This window comes from Colias eurytheme, chromosome 2 (genome assembly GCF_061535395.1).
Source record: "Colias eurytheme isolate Ceu_HAF_F1 chromosome 2, ilColEury1 Martin Lab GWU primary, whole genome shotgun sequence".
Taxonomy (NCBI): domain Eukaryota; kingdom Metazoa; phylum Arthropoda; class Insecta; order Lepidoptera; family Pieridae; genus Colias; species Colias eurytheme.
The window spans coordinates 154,142-167,144 of NC_142981.1; the positions used below are offsets into that span (position 1 = coordinate 154,142).

The 13,003-nt window shown below is 37.6% G+C and overlaps 2 protein-coding genes across 6 annotated transcripts in view; both read right to left on the reverse strand.

Annotated features, from left to right (window-relative positions):
* Positions 1 to 8,849, reverse strand: part of spir (spire type actin nucleation factor) — a 120,604-nt gene extending 111,755 nt beyond the window's left edge. For 2 of the 5 annotated variants that reach the window (XM_090109914.1, XM_090109896.1), the window contains exon 1: positions 8,263 to 8,848. In XM_090109914.1, coding sequence (XP_089966040.1) covers positions 8,263 to 8,512 — 250 coding nt within the window. In that variant the 5' untranslated portion in view covers positions 8,513 to 8,848. Of the gene's footprint in view, positions 1 to 8,262 lie in introns of all 5 variants that reach the window. The other 3 variants (XM_090109906.1, XM_090109887.1, XM_090109939.1) reach the window with 2 other exon arrangements.
* On the reverse strand, positions 721 to 5,020 carry LOC149910031 (uncharacterized). The gene is made up of 2 exons (XM_090108680.1): positions 4,044 to 5,020; positions 721 to 3,454 (listed from the first exon to the last, which is right to left on the reverse strand). The coding sequence occupies exons 1-2, from the start codon at positions 5,018 to 5,020 to the stop codon at positions 988 to 990; spliced, it is 3,444 nt and encodes a 1,147-aa protein (XP_089964806.1). The 3' UTR covers positions 721 to 987.
* Positions 8,850 to 13,003: the final 4,154 nt, after the last annotated feature.

The following is a 13,003-nucleotide window of genomic DNA, read 5'->3' on the forward strand; positions in this document are numbered from 1 at the left end:
CAAAGCTGTCAGCCGAGCGCGGGCGCGGCGTCGCATGGCGTCCGTCAACATGGTCTCTCGTGTCAGCGATCTGGGCCACACTCCTAGATACATAGAAATGCGCACTCGATATCAAATTTATTTGAATGTTATTCTGTGAAAAACTTGCCAACATTGAATTTGCATGTGAAGAATGGTTAGTAACGTACCTATAAATCCCACATATCCAATATAATATTTACTGTTTATGTGTACATGCTTAAAGTTACCTATTCTGTTATATTTAAATTTCAAAACACGAAGTAATACAAGGCTTCGTTACCTACATAAGAATGAATGCATCAATTAAGAATATAACGGTTTTACATTACAATAAAACCGATATTATGTGCCGAAAAGGAAAACATACAGCATTGTTATGAAGAAGCAGTGTATACTCAACCATAGATACGGAATGATTTCCATAGACTACATACAACCTCTAGTTCCAATTTATTCCGCTAGACGTCGTCGCTGTCACCAGCAAGGTGATGGGGGAACCAAATTCATTTTTCGAATCATAGTCTTCACCAGGAAGGACTTCCTGCAATGCTGTATGTTTTCCTTTTCGGCACATAATATCGGTTTTATTGTAATGTAAAACCGTTATATTAATGTGCCTCTGGAAAACATACAGCATTGTTATGAAGACGTGTTTGTTATCTGCTGGTGAAATAAAAAGACACAACGCTATGATGAATATAAATATAAAATAAAACTACTACTTATGTTCTTATTTTTATTTTCTAACATTCAAACAATATATAGTATTTTAAATGTTTTCTTACTTGTAATCACTAAATCATGTCACATAAATATGCACAATATTTTAAGTTTAATTAAATTCAAATAATATACTATTTTAAGTAGCCTTTAACTTTGAATCAATATACAATCAATATAACGTTACAATATTCTACAAAAATATACACAATTTATTTGTTTATTAATTTTCATTGAATCTATATTCTATGATAATGTAAAAGTATTAAAAATCAAATTTCGATTATTTTCATTAGATAGTTCAATTTCACGACAATAATGTTTAAAAAATGTATTGGAGGATTTCCAATTTCCTCGTGATAATATTTCGTCTATAGGCTGATTCTCCAGCCATCCTAATGATGCTACCGCCGATCTACAGCTGCCTGGAGAAGCATTTATTCCGCTGTCTCTGAGTACAGAGCGTACCCAATTCCCAATGACTGTACGGGAAGCAGCTTTAGTTTTATTACCGAATGTTATGAATAGGTTTTTTAAATTATTAGCTTCACTACGTTTTGAATAACTCTTTTGTATTAAAAGCCGTACAAGAGTAACTGGACAGATGTTTTTATCCGGATGTTTCGCAAGTTTCCAAGCTGATTGACGAGAACTATGAGTATCTGTTTTTGAACCAAAAGCTGGTATTAGGTAGATGTTTTCACCATTATCAAAGAAACTGTTATCCGATATATTTAACAATGTAAGGTCATGAACCCGTCGGCCCGAAGCCAGTAATAATATCGTAGCTGTTCTACGAGAAATATCAAATAGGGTATCCTTTAGCGGGTTAGACGAGAGCCATTCAAGAACAGTTCTCGGATCCCATGTAATCAACGGTCTAACAGCCTTAGGATTACAGGCACCAATTGCTTTAAGGGTATGTTTAATAATAAAATTTGAAAATGACTCTTTTTCTATATGAGGACCGCAGAATGTTAAAATAGCTGATTTATGGACCAATATCGTGCTGTATGATAAATTCTCTTTGACGTTAAGGTGTATTAAAAAACGGGCGATATCCGCTGGCTTTGGACATTTTGGATTTACTGAACAATTGACACACCAGGATAGCCATCTTCTGAGGGCTGGCGTATATGTTGATAATGTGGAAACTCGCCAGCTTTTCTTTAACAGGCTCTTTTCCTGCTCAGACCAATCTTTTATTAGTTCGCCCCACCCCCAATCTTCCAAACTTTCAGGGTTAATGTCTGCACTTGTGGTGGGGGTAACAGTGTTGTTACATCTATCAGCACTTCTGGCAGGTTCCTGATCTGGTACGGATGATCCAGGGCTCTGGCCTTCAGGTCCTGGAGCCAGAACGCCTTCGGCCATTCTGGAACCACTACAAGATACGTTCCCGTTGCACTGTTTAGATGTGCTAGCACCCGTGGTATGAGGCTTGGCGGTGGGAATACCCATGCTAGCTGATACTTCCATGGCCTGCTGAAGGCATCTATATAACTTGCTGATAGATCTCTGCAGTCTATCGACACGTATTCCTGTACTACTGCAGACTTTCTTGTGGCAAACAGGTCGATTTGGGGTTGTCCCCACTTCTGGAACACTTTCGCTGTCGCTCTTGGTAATAGATGCCACTCTGCTGGACGTTTTCCTCGTGATAGCCTGTCCGCTATTATATTGTACCGTCCCGGTAGGTAATATGCGCTCACCGTTATCTTGTAGCGGTCCACTATTTGTAACAACTTGGAAGTTAGTGTTAACAAGGCTATCGATCTCGTCCCCCCTTCTTTCCGAATATAAGCAATCAGTGTCCTGTTGTCCGACTGAATTAGAACGTGTGCATTGCGCAACAGTTCTACATTCTTTTCTATAGCCGTTACTACTGCGTATAGCTCTTTTTTGTTGCAATGCCACCTTCTTTGACGGACTGACCAGACTCCTGACATAGTCTTCCCATTCAATTGGGCTCCCCAACCAAAGTCCGAAGCGTCCGTCGCCAGGAAATGGGTGGCAGGTTTTTTGTGTATTGGCATGCTGTGCCGGGTAGCTCCGCGCCACCACGTCATCTCTTGTGCCACAATAGCTGGGACTGGCAGTTTCTGTCGCGATCTCTTCTTGTTGAAGCGTCGCAGAAAGATCTGCATTCTGCGACAATGTAATCGGCCCCGCGGGATAACGAAATTTGCAAAATTCAGTTGACCCAAAAGGCATTGTAGTTCTCGAAGATTTACCTGTTGTATCTTCAGAACCTGAGCTATGGCGTTGTCTAACTTGTCTCTCCTTTTCTCTGGTAGTGACATAACATTTTTTGCAGTCTGCCATCGTATGCCTAAATATTCCAAGTCTTGAGTGGGGGTCAAAACCGATTTTTGGTAGTTTATCTGCCATCCCAGATATTCCAAGTGCCGCACGGCTTCCGCAGCCTGACGACATAACTTGGACTGGTCCTGATTGACCAGAAGGAAGTCGTCCAGATACACTAGAACTCGACAACCTTTTGCACGCAAGGTCTCCGCGACCCAACATGTTACTGAAGAGAAAAGGTACGGTGCTGACGCTAGGCCAAAGGGTAGGCACGTCATTTCGTAAAGTTGGAGCTGGTAACTTATTCTCATAAAAGGCCGGTGAGACTTGGCGCAGGCCAGGTGAAAATAGGCGGACGAGATGTCTAGCTTTATCATCCAGTCCCCAGGCTGGAGAAACTCGGGAACTGTGGAGTGCGAAATGAGGCGAAAGTGCTTTGCCTTTATAAATTTGTTCAGCTCCCGCAGGTCGAATATCGGACGCATAGTGCCGTCGCTTTTCTTCCTCAGAAAAAGCTTTGAAATAAAACTGGGAGTTCTTTTGGTGACGACCTGCAGTACACCTTGATCCAGAAGCTCCTGTATTGATTGAGACATTGCAGGGGACGGGGTTGTTGAATACTGTTTCATAATTTCCTTTGTTGGCCTTATTAATGGCGGTTTTTTTACCAGGGGCAATCGAAAGTGTGTTATTGCCGAAATTATAAACTTGTTCGCGCCCAAAGCTTGCCAACGGCTCTTGAAAGCTTTTAAACAACCCCCCCTGAAGTGTGTCGGATAGTCACTTCCTCTCTTCTTTGTTTCGAAAGGAATTATTTTTAGTTTGTTTAAAATTATTTGTTTTTTTTAAAAGTACTTTGCGAATTTTTATATGTATCTGGAGTAACGTTTTTGCTCGAACGGTATTGAGCCTTGGAAGTAGAAGGTAACGAATTCTTGTACTTCTTTTTAAGTGGTTCCGTTTTTTTATAAATTTGTGATTGTGAGGGTAGTAACCAAAAGTGAGGACCGCCTAGCGATTGTATAAACGTTAAGAGTTTGGTCTTATTAAATAAATGTTCTTCGCTCGGAGGGATATTCCTAAGCGCGCTTTGAATATTTTTATCCCTAATTCCATCTAATAATCTTTTTCTCCTAATTTCGATACACTCCGCTCTTTTACCGCACACAATTTGTAATGTTTGTTCCGATAGCTTATATGACGGAGATGTAGTACCAAACGCGTCAGAAATTTTTTTAAAAAGATTATCTGGATTAAGTTCTGATTGAGACTTGTGGGCCCAATTAATGAGCTCCTGTAAGCCCGATTGTAATAGTTCCCTTTGCTGTAATAATGCATTTGTAATCGCGGCCATAATTTCTTCGGTTGATGATAAGAAATCTTTACCCTTGTTTAAAGAACACATTTCGTCATTAATTTTTAAACTACAAAAACCTGGTGCGGCTAGCATGTCCGTTAATGCTTTGGAATAGCGAATATGAGGCCACGTTGGCGAATTAAATTGTTGAAGCTCGATTAATTGACGTAATAATTTTTCATTTGCGGGCTTAAGAACTTTTTTCTCGTCAAAAACCGTTTTACATACGCCTAAATCTATTGATTTGTTTGCACTCGTTGATGGCTTCGACAAAAATTCGATATTTTCGGTTGCGGGTACTTCAACATTATTATCAGACTCAATTATGTTTTGAGCACTTTGTTGCTGCATTAAATAATTTGTAAGAAAACTGACCTGGGCATATAGTGCGTCGATCCGACGATCGGCGGTTACCTCAGTACTCGTTTTTTGTTTCTTGGTCGTCGGCACGTCGACCTCCGGGTCCGAGTCGCTGTCACTCGAACTTGAAGTACATTTCTTCCGTTTGTTGTCGCTCCGGCTCGCTGACGAGGGCGAAGCAGCAGAACGATGGCCTTCTGAGCCCGTCGGGGCCCCAGAAGGCGCCTCGAAGTCGTTGTTAGGTGGCGAATTCATTACGAACAGTAACGGTTGATTTTGAAAAATTATTAAATTATTCACACACTAGCACTTTTGAACACTTGTACACTAGTAATGCTTATTGAAACGACCGCCTATGGCGAGAGTACACAACGCTATGATTCGAAAAATGAATTTGGTTCCCCCATCACCTTGCTGGTGACAGCGACGACGTCTAGCGGAATAAATTGGAACTAGAGGTTGTATGTAGTCTATGGAAATCATTCCGTATCTATGGTTGAGTATACACTGCTTCTTCATAACAATGCTGTATGTTTTCCAGAGGCACATTAATACTAAGTTATCTATATTAGTAATCGGGAAGAATATTGTGAAAACGATACAAACGAAAAGATATGTAGGTATAATGCCGCATCCGAAATAAAAGCAGTCTGCAGTGATTGTGGCGGCAAGTGGCAGTCCAAATTTAATTAATATTTTGGACATTACGCTGATACCTTATCATGTTTGCCGAAATGCGAACTGATAAGTGGAGTGTTGACTGTTGACCATTTCGCAAGTACGTGGACGATAACGTGATATTTTGAGATTGCGTGTGAATAATTTGCATAAGTAGCAACTGGCAATAGTGACACTTGTATTGGCTAATTTATTTACAAATTGGGAGCATTGAGCAAAGTACATATAAATAATGAAAAGGATTTATATAATTATTACGGGGCTAAATTATGTAAAATCATGCTTACATGCTTATGTATCGATATCACATTGTGTATAATAATTAATATTGTATAATAGAGTTGTTGAAATGTCATTTACAAACTAGTTTCAGGTTTTAGTAAAAAAAATTATAATGTAATAGGTTTCACACGCGGCCTCCCCAGCGTTATTAAAAATAAATTCTATTAATTATTACACCTTCAAATTTTGTTGCGGTTGTTTTTTTAATAGGTATGTATGCAGCAGATAAGAGTGTTTCTCGAGGTTTTAGACAAAGCGGACGAAGCTGAAGCCGCGCCCGGGCGGAAAGCTTGTAATATTAAAAATGTGAAAGTTTGTAGAATGATGTTTGTTACTCTTTCATGGGAAAACTACTGGTCAGATTTGAAAGAAACTTTACAGTAATATAGGCTATACATATATAGGTATAACAAACACCAATTTTATTATTGGTATAGGTACATAGATATAGAACAAAAAACATTGGTATAGAAACAAACAAACACAATTTAAGGAAGTTTGAATCATATATACCTACCTACTGTTAAGTTGTTAACTGTATCGTACTCTGTTAGGTATCTCACTTACATCGACTCCAAAATTGAAAATATCCTATGGTCATATGGTAAAAAACCTGTTTAGGCCGTAATAGTATTTCCGCATAAGTTTACAAATGTTTTCACTTTTCAGTATAATATTATACTTGCTCATTATTATTAAATACCTAAATCCTGCCCGAAACTATTGCAGTTTGTTGCAATTTGCAAGTATACCTATGTATGTACCTAGTTATAATATACCTAACTAAATTTTTATGAGAATAACAAAATCTGTTATCACTTAGGGGTATGAAAAGTAGATGTTGGTCGATTCTCAGATTTACCCAATAGGCACACCAAATTTCATGAGAATCGGTATACCTAGGTCGATTCGGAGGAGTATGGTAGGTAGGGTACTTAGTACTTACTACTTAGTTAACACTGCGGCACGAGAATCTTATCTTAATATACCTACTATTATAAAGGCGAAAGTTTGTAAGTATGGATGTATGGATGTATGGATGTTTGTTACTCTTTCACGTAAAAACTACGGAACCGATTACAATGAAATTTAGCACACATATAGAGGGTAACTTGGACTAACACATAGGATAGCTTTTATCCCGGAAATCCCACAGGAACGGGAATAGGGAATGCAAAACCCGCCAAAATTAAAACCCGGGTTTTTTTTCGAGTTCTATTTCAAAAAACCCGGTTTTCGGTGAAATCGAGTTTAAAATGAGTTTTTTTTTTTGTAAGTACTTTTTTAAATAAATTACATGGAAACAAATATAAAATGTTTAGTTTATTTATTACGAAGTAGGAAATAGGAATCAGTTTTACAATAATCAACTTTAGACAAAGTAATTCGCTAAACTAAAATATTGAAATTAACAAATTAACTTATAAAAATGTAATTCTTAACTTAATAAACATTGCTTTTAAAAAGGTTTTTTAAAGTATTTTATAATTCGCTCTAAATTCTTCATCATTCATGGTAAACGCTTTATCCGTATATCGCATCATACGACGCTCATCTCGTCGTTGTTTTAATTGTTTTTTATGGGAATTACTCAAAATACTATAAATAACTGCTAACCGTGCCATATTATACACCAATAACTTATTAAAATCAATTAAAAAAGTAAAACAATTCCTAAAAAGTTACACTTTTGTTATTGGAAAAATCACAATTGACAAGCAATCCGAACGCAATATCAACTCAATAGACCGCTGTCAAATAAACTCAAGAGTAGCATTTAGCGCACGGAATAGCCCGATCCCAATCCCACTTAGTTCTCATAAGAAATACGCAATTTGAAACCAATGTGGCGCTAGCGTCGATCTCAAGAGTACGAAATGTTAAAATTCCAATGTATCGACATTGGAATTAAACTCGAGAGTAAGCCAGCAGTACTGTACGATGAACACTTGAATTTTACGATTAATTCACTATTGTTTCTATAATTTATACTTTTAAAATAGTCAAAACTTATTAAATCTTAGAAACAAACATCTCATATATAAGAAAATTATGATGAAAGTTGAAACGGTTGGCGGTTTTGCTTCACAAATGTCGCTTTGACAGTGCTATAGTGTTGCCGTTACAAAAAAACCGAAAATACCGAAAAACCGGAAACTTGTTAAAAATAACCGAGTTTTTTTATCGTTTAAAATATCACAAAAACCCGGGTTTTCGAATTTCGGTGAAACCGGTTTGCATTCCCTAAACGGGAACTATGCGGGTTTTCCTTTGAAAACGCGGGCGAAGCCGCGGGCGGAAATCTAGTATAGAATAAAAGAATAGAAGTGAAGTATTTGAGCCGGTAAATTCTTATTTCAAAGCCGTTGGATGGTTAGGATTTTGGATTTTCACGCATTTCCCAAATGTATCGCAGAACAGTTTTATAGAAGTTGCTCAATGAATAAATTGCAAAACGAGTGTATGAACTTTAAATACCTATAGTATCTATTTAAATCGCTTTCATGGAGCATATATAGCAGGGAACAATGAGATACCTCGGGGGTTGAGCAGCGTGTCGGGGTGCACGGCGCCGTCCTTGTGCAGCAGCACATGCGCCAGCTGCGACGGCAGGTAGCAGGCGGCGCCGTCGGCCAGGCACTTCTGGAAGCAGCGCGCGGCCTGGTAGAACAGCGCCCACGCGTGCTCCTCGCTCACGTTCGAGTTGAAGGCCTGCAGGATCTGCTGCAGAGTCAGGCAGTCGGCGGCGTCCAGCGCGCACACCGTCCCGCTCTCTTTGCGCATCATCGCGCTACCCGCCCGATATCATTATCACTGAATATAATATTGAAAACACTAAAATCATACAAGCCGTTCACTGTTTTTCACGCTACACTTTACGATTTTGTCACCGATTAATTTACACAAACATATTAATTAATAACAAAGTTCTACGCTGTCATCGACTCCCCGAAATGTCACTGTCACATTGGGTCCGAAAAGGGGGTGCTTAATTTATATTTGGTAATCTTTAGGATTCTGCGTCGTCGAAATCGTAGAAGCGCGTGCGCGATCGCGTAGTGTGTGCAGTCACTCAGTACGAGCGCTCTTATCGGCGGCTTCAACCGAACTGCGAAGTGTCGTAGGGTGCGCTGTCAGCTGAGCCGCGGAGCGCGGCGAGCGCACGGCGTGCGGCAGGCGGCGGCTACAACACAAGGCGCGCCGCGCGCGACCTGCGGATAGCAGCCAGGCGCCAGCAGCACTCGACGCCACGCCGGCTGCTCCATATTTTATTTATTCTTATTCAAATAATTCAAAAAGTCATCTCTTGATACTAAATTATGTTTGCCTTAATGTAAGCATTCTTCATTTATGTTCGAAATATTCTGCTCGAAGTTAGGCAATACTACCTACTACCTAGTACCTAGCGTAGTGACAAAATGGACAAAATAGTTACTTAGGCTTCACTTAGGTATTAAAATATATTGCATCTGATGATGATTAGAGGAGTTCTGTTGATGGAGCTTTGATGGACCCAAAATACGAAAACAATATTACAATGAAGCATGGTTAGAAATTGAGGGCCTCTTTCCTGGGTAAGTTATGAAACAAACAATTGATACGGACCTTATTCTAAAAGAGATAATAAAGAATAATCATCTTATCGCATAAGTTATCATCGTCACTTAGTGATTTGTGGAAGTAGTCGAAGAAATCTTATATTAGACTAGCAATGCCCTGCGGTTTCACCCGCATAGATAGCGATATCGTTACAGTGAAAAGTCTACTATATATTTCGAACTATAGGTTTAATTTTTAATCACATGAAAATCACCTTTACCCCGTCCCGTGGGGCCGTGGGTTATGTCGGATTCCTACCGACCAAAACCCCACTGTGTTCCGTCAAGACGCATATTGGTAGAATTCCTCCGTGACCCCCGCACTACGGCCTGCTCGAACAGTATACCTACTATTTTCTGTAGATTGACACTTTTAAAAATTCGTTATATCTTTTGAATGGAATATCCAATTCTTTTCATTTAAAAAGTATTTTGCTGGTATTGAAACAGTCTATAATAAAACATCATTTAATGGGATAAGGATTAATATATGTGTATGGATAACATGGTTTGATTACTGTCGGCACTTTTATTTACTTTGAAAACGTAAAAAAGTTGTTGTAGTAACATAACTACTGAAGATGGACATATGGTATCGCGGACTTTCTTGTAGATATTGATCCATTCTATAATACCGTAGAACATTTTTTTGTTCTATCTTCAATAGATTCCGCAGCGCACGCGATGACAGAAGTTTTATTGAGGATTTTTTTACACCTTGGGTTACATTATTGCATTTTTGGTAAGGATCTCTAATTTTTTTGAAAATGCAATATAGCCTATGTTGCTCAGTAAAGATGCAGCTTTCTAATGGTGAAAGAATTTTTGAAATCGGTCCAGTAGTTTATGCGTGAAAACCATACATACATACATACATACTTACATACATACTTACAAACTTTTCCTCTTTATAATATTAGTATAGATAACGATATAAATTTATTATTGTAAAGTGTAAACCATTGAGTTAATAATATGTACTAAGTACCTACCTAGGTGGTAGTGAATTAAACTAAGAAAGGGATCGATTGGGGATCGATTGGGGATCGATTGCATCATAGATGTGTGACATTTTAAATACCTATAAATTCAAACGTGATATTATATTAATATTACAAAAATAATTACATAATAACCTTATTTAAGAAAAGACGTTTGTGGAGTTAGACATAATGTGGGCAACACAAAATGGTTTATAAATTATACAAAAAAAAGTATTTCCAAGTTTTAGCATTTTGTTAATACCTAATCTACAATTTTACGAAGAAGTCTAGTATTTATAATCTGTGCTAATGAAACGTTTGTGATTTTGTGATTTTTTGTTGAATTTATATTTTTTGGTTTTATTTCTATTCTTTATAAATTTATATTTATAAAGCATTTGAATGCCATAAAACCAAAAAATATAAATTCAACAAAAAAGGTCGTGTTCCATCGTTACAATATTGTATTCACTGAAAAGTGCTTCATATTGGTTGAAATGGTTGTTAATCATTTCAATAGATGGCGCGCGGTGTGTCCCTCCCGTAGACAGAGAATCCCTCACCAATAGACACCGGCAATGCGTGTCGCAGAAAGAGATAAAAAAGAATACGTCACAATATTTAGGGTTACCGTGTGAGGGAAAATTTACCCCGCAATTTGTAAGATACAAATCTCTCAATATCATTATTCACATAACATAAGTGGATAATAATGAGATATATATCCACATTACATACTTACTGTTGTACATGTTTATACTAATATTATAAAGAGGAAATGTTTGTAATTATGTATGTATGGTTTTCACGCATAAACTACTGGACCGATTTCAAAAATTCTTTCACCATTAGAAAGCTGCATCTTCACTGAGCAACATAGGCTATATTGTATTTTCAAAAAAATTAGAGATCCTTACCAAAAATGCAATAATGTATCCTTAATAAAAATTCTGTCATCGCGTGCGCTGCGGAATCTATTGAAAATAAAACAAATAAATGTTCTACGGTATTATAAAATGGACCAATATCTACAAGAAAGTCCGCGATATTCCATTCAAAAGATATGTATAACGAATTTTTAAAAGTGTCAATTTACAGAAAATAATATGTATACTGTTTAATACAATGAAGAGGCGTAGTGCGGGACGGGGTGAAGGTGAGGAGGGAAGGGATATTCGCAGGAACTACTTTGACTCCGATTTAAAAAATTCTTTCAGTGTTAGATAACCCATTGATCGAGGAAGGCTATAGTAGGCTATATTGTACCATAACACTTAGACCAACAGGAGTGGAGCCACGCGGGTGAAACCGCGGAGCGCAGCTAGTATATATTAAACATATTACTTTTAGATGGGTAATACATATTATGTATATACACATACCTATATATTATATAATCCATACTTAATATTATAAATGCGAAAGTAACTTTGTCTGTTACTCAATCACGCCTAAACTACTAAAACAATTTGCATGAAATTTGGTATGTAGATATTTTGATACCTGAGAAAGGACATAGGCTACCTTTTATTGCGAAATATGTACCACGGGCGAAGCCGAGGTGGACCACTAGTATGTATATACCTACATATATCATTATCATAATACCATATAAAAATGTGTATGTAATGATAATGTAGATGAAAACTCGATTGTTCATTATTTTTTATAAAATAAAAAAAAAAAAAATAAAAGAATGTTTATTTTCGTAAGTATTAACACTATACACACGTTAATTATATTGACCGACCTGCGAAGGCGCAAAAAAAAAACGAAATTTACTTAATAATAATTTATTGTAATAAAAAAATTACATTTAAATTATCTCTAACTTAATTAACTACGTCCCTCCGGTTCAATGTTGGAACCAAGAGTGTCCATTGTCTTCGGCGGGGCAGCGTCGCGGTGGTGGTGATTGCCGTAATACTTTCTAACCTTCGGTTTTGGTTTCCAATCTGTTCATCCTGTAGCTACAATCCAAATTTGTCGTAAATTATCCGGTTCAGGAAAACTGGAACAAGCCATTGAATATTTCAGATATTTAACTCTTCAATTCCCATGTCTAAATTAATAGCAATTTTGCATTTCTCTTTTACTGAAATAGTTTAGATACATCTGGCGAAGACAAAAACAAAGAACAAAAAAATTAATTCTACCCCCCATTTTTTTTATGGGGGTGTCACCTACAGGTGACACTGGGCATTGTTTTAACTTAGGACTCTAAAGGACTAACGAGGTTTTTCTTTTTTTGGTAGGAATAAAATATCGATTTTTATTATAATAATATTTATTTATGAACAAGTAGAAAAAAAATATATAACTTAGGTATTTTATGTGGAACATGTACCAACACTTTAGAAGTAAACCGATATTGCACTTGGCGCACATTTTTCTAGTGCGTTGGTGATAGTACCTGCATCTTCAATGTGAGCAATCGAATGCCAAGTGGTCGTCCACAGTTCCAGCATTCCTCACTTCTGTGGGCACTCTCATTTGTGCTGAATCGCCCCAGGCAGAATTACGGTTGCCACATTCCGCTGGAAATCGTAGTAGGTCCAGTTAGTTTCCATCAGCCCTTTGATCAGCCATGCATTTTGGCAAGCTGCTTCTATGCCAAAACCCGTTTTTTATCCATAAATCCAATGCGATCTACTTTATGATAGGATCCAATCCGTGTTAGTTGGATACGATGGTAT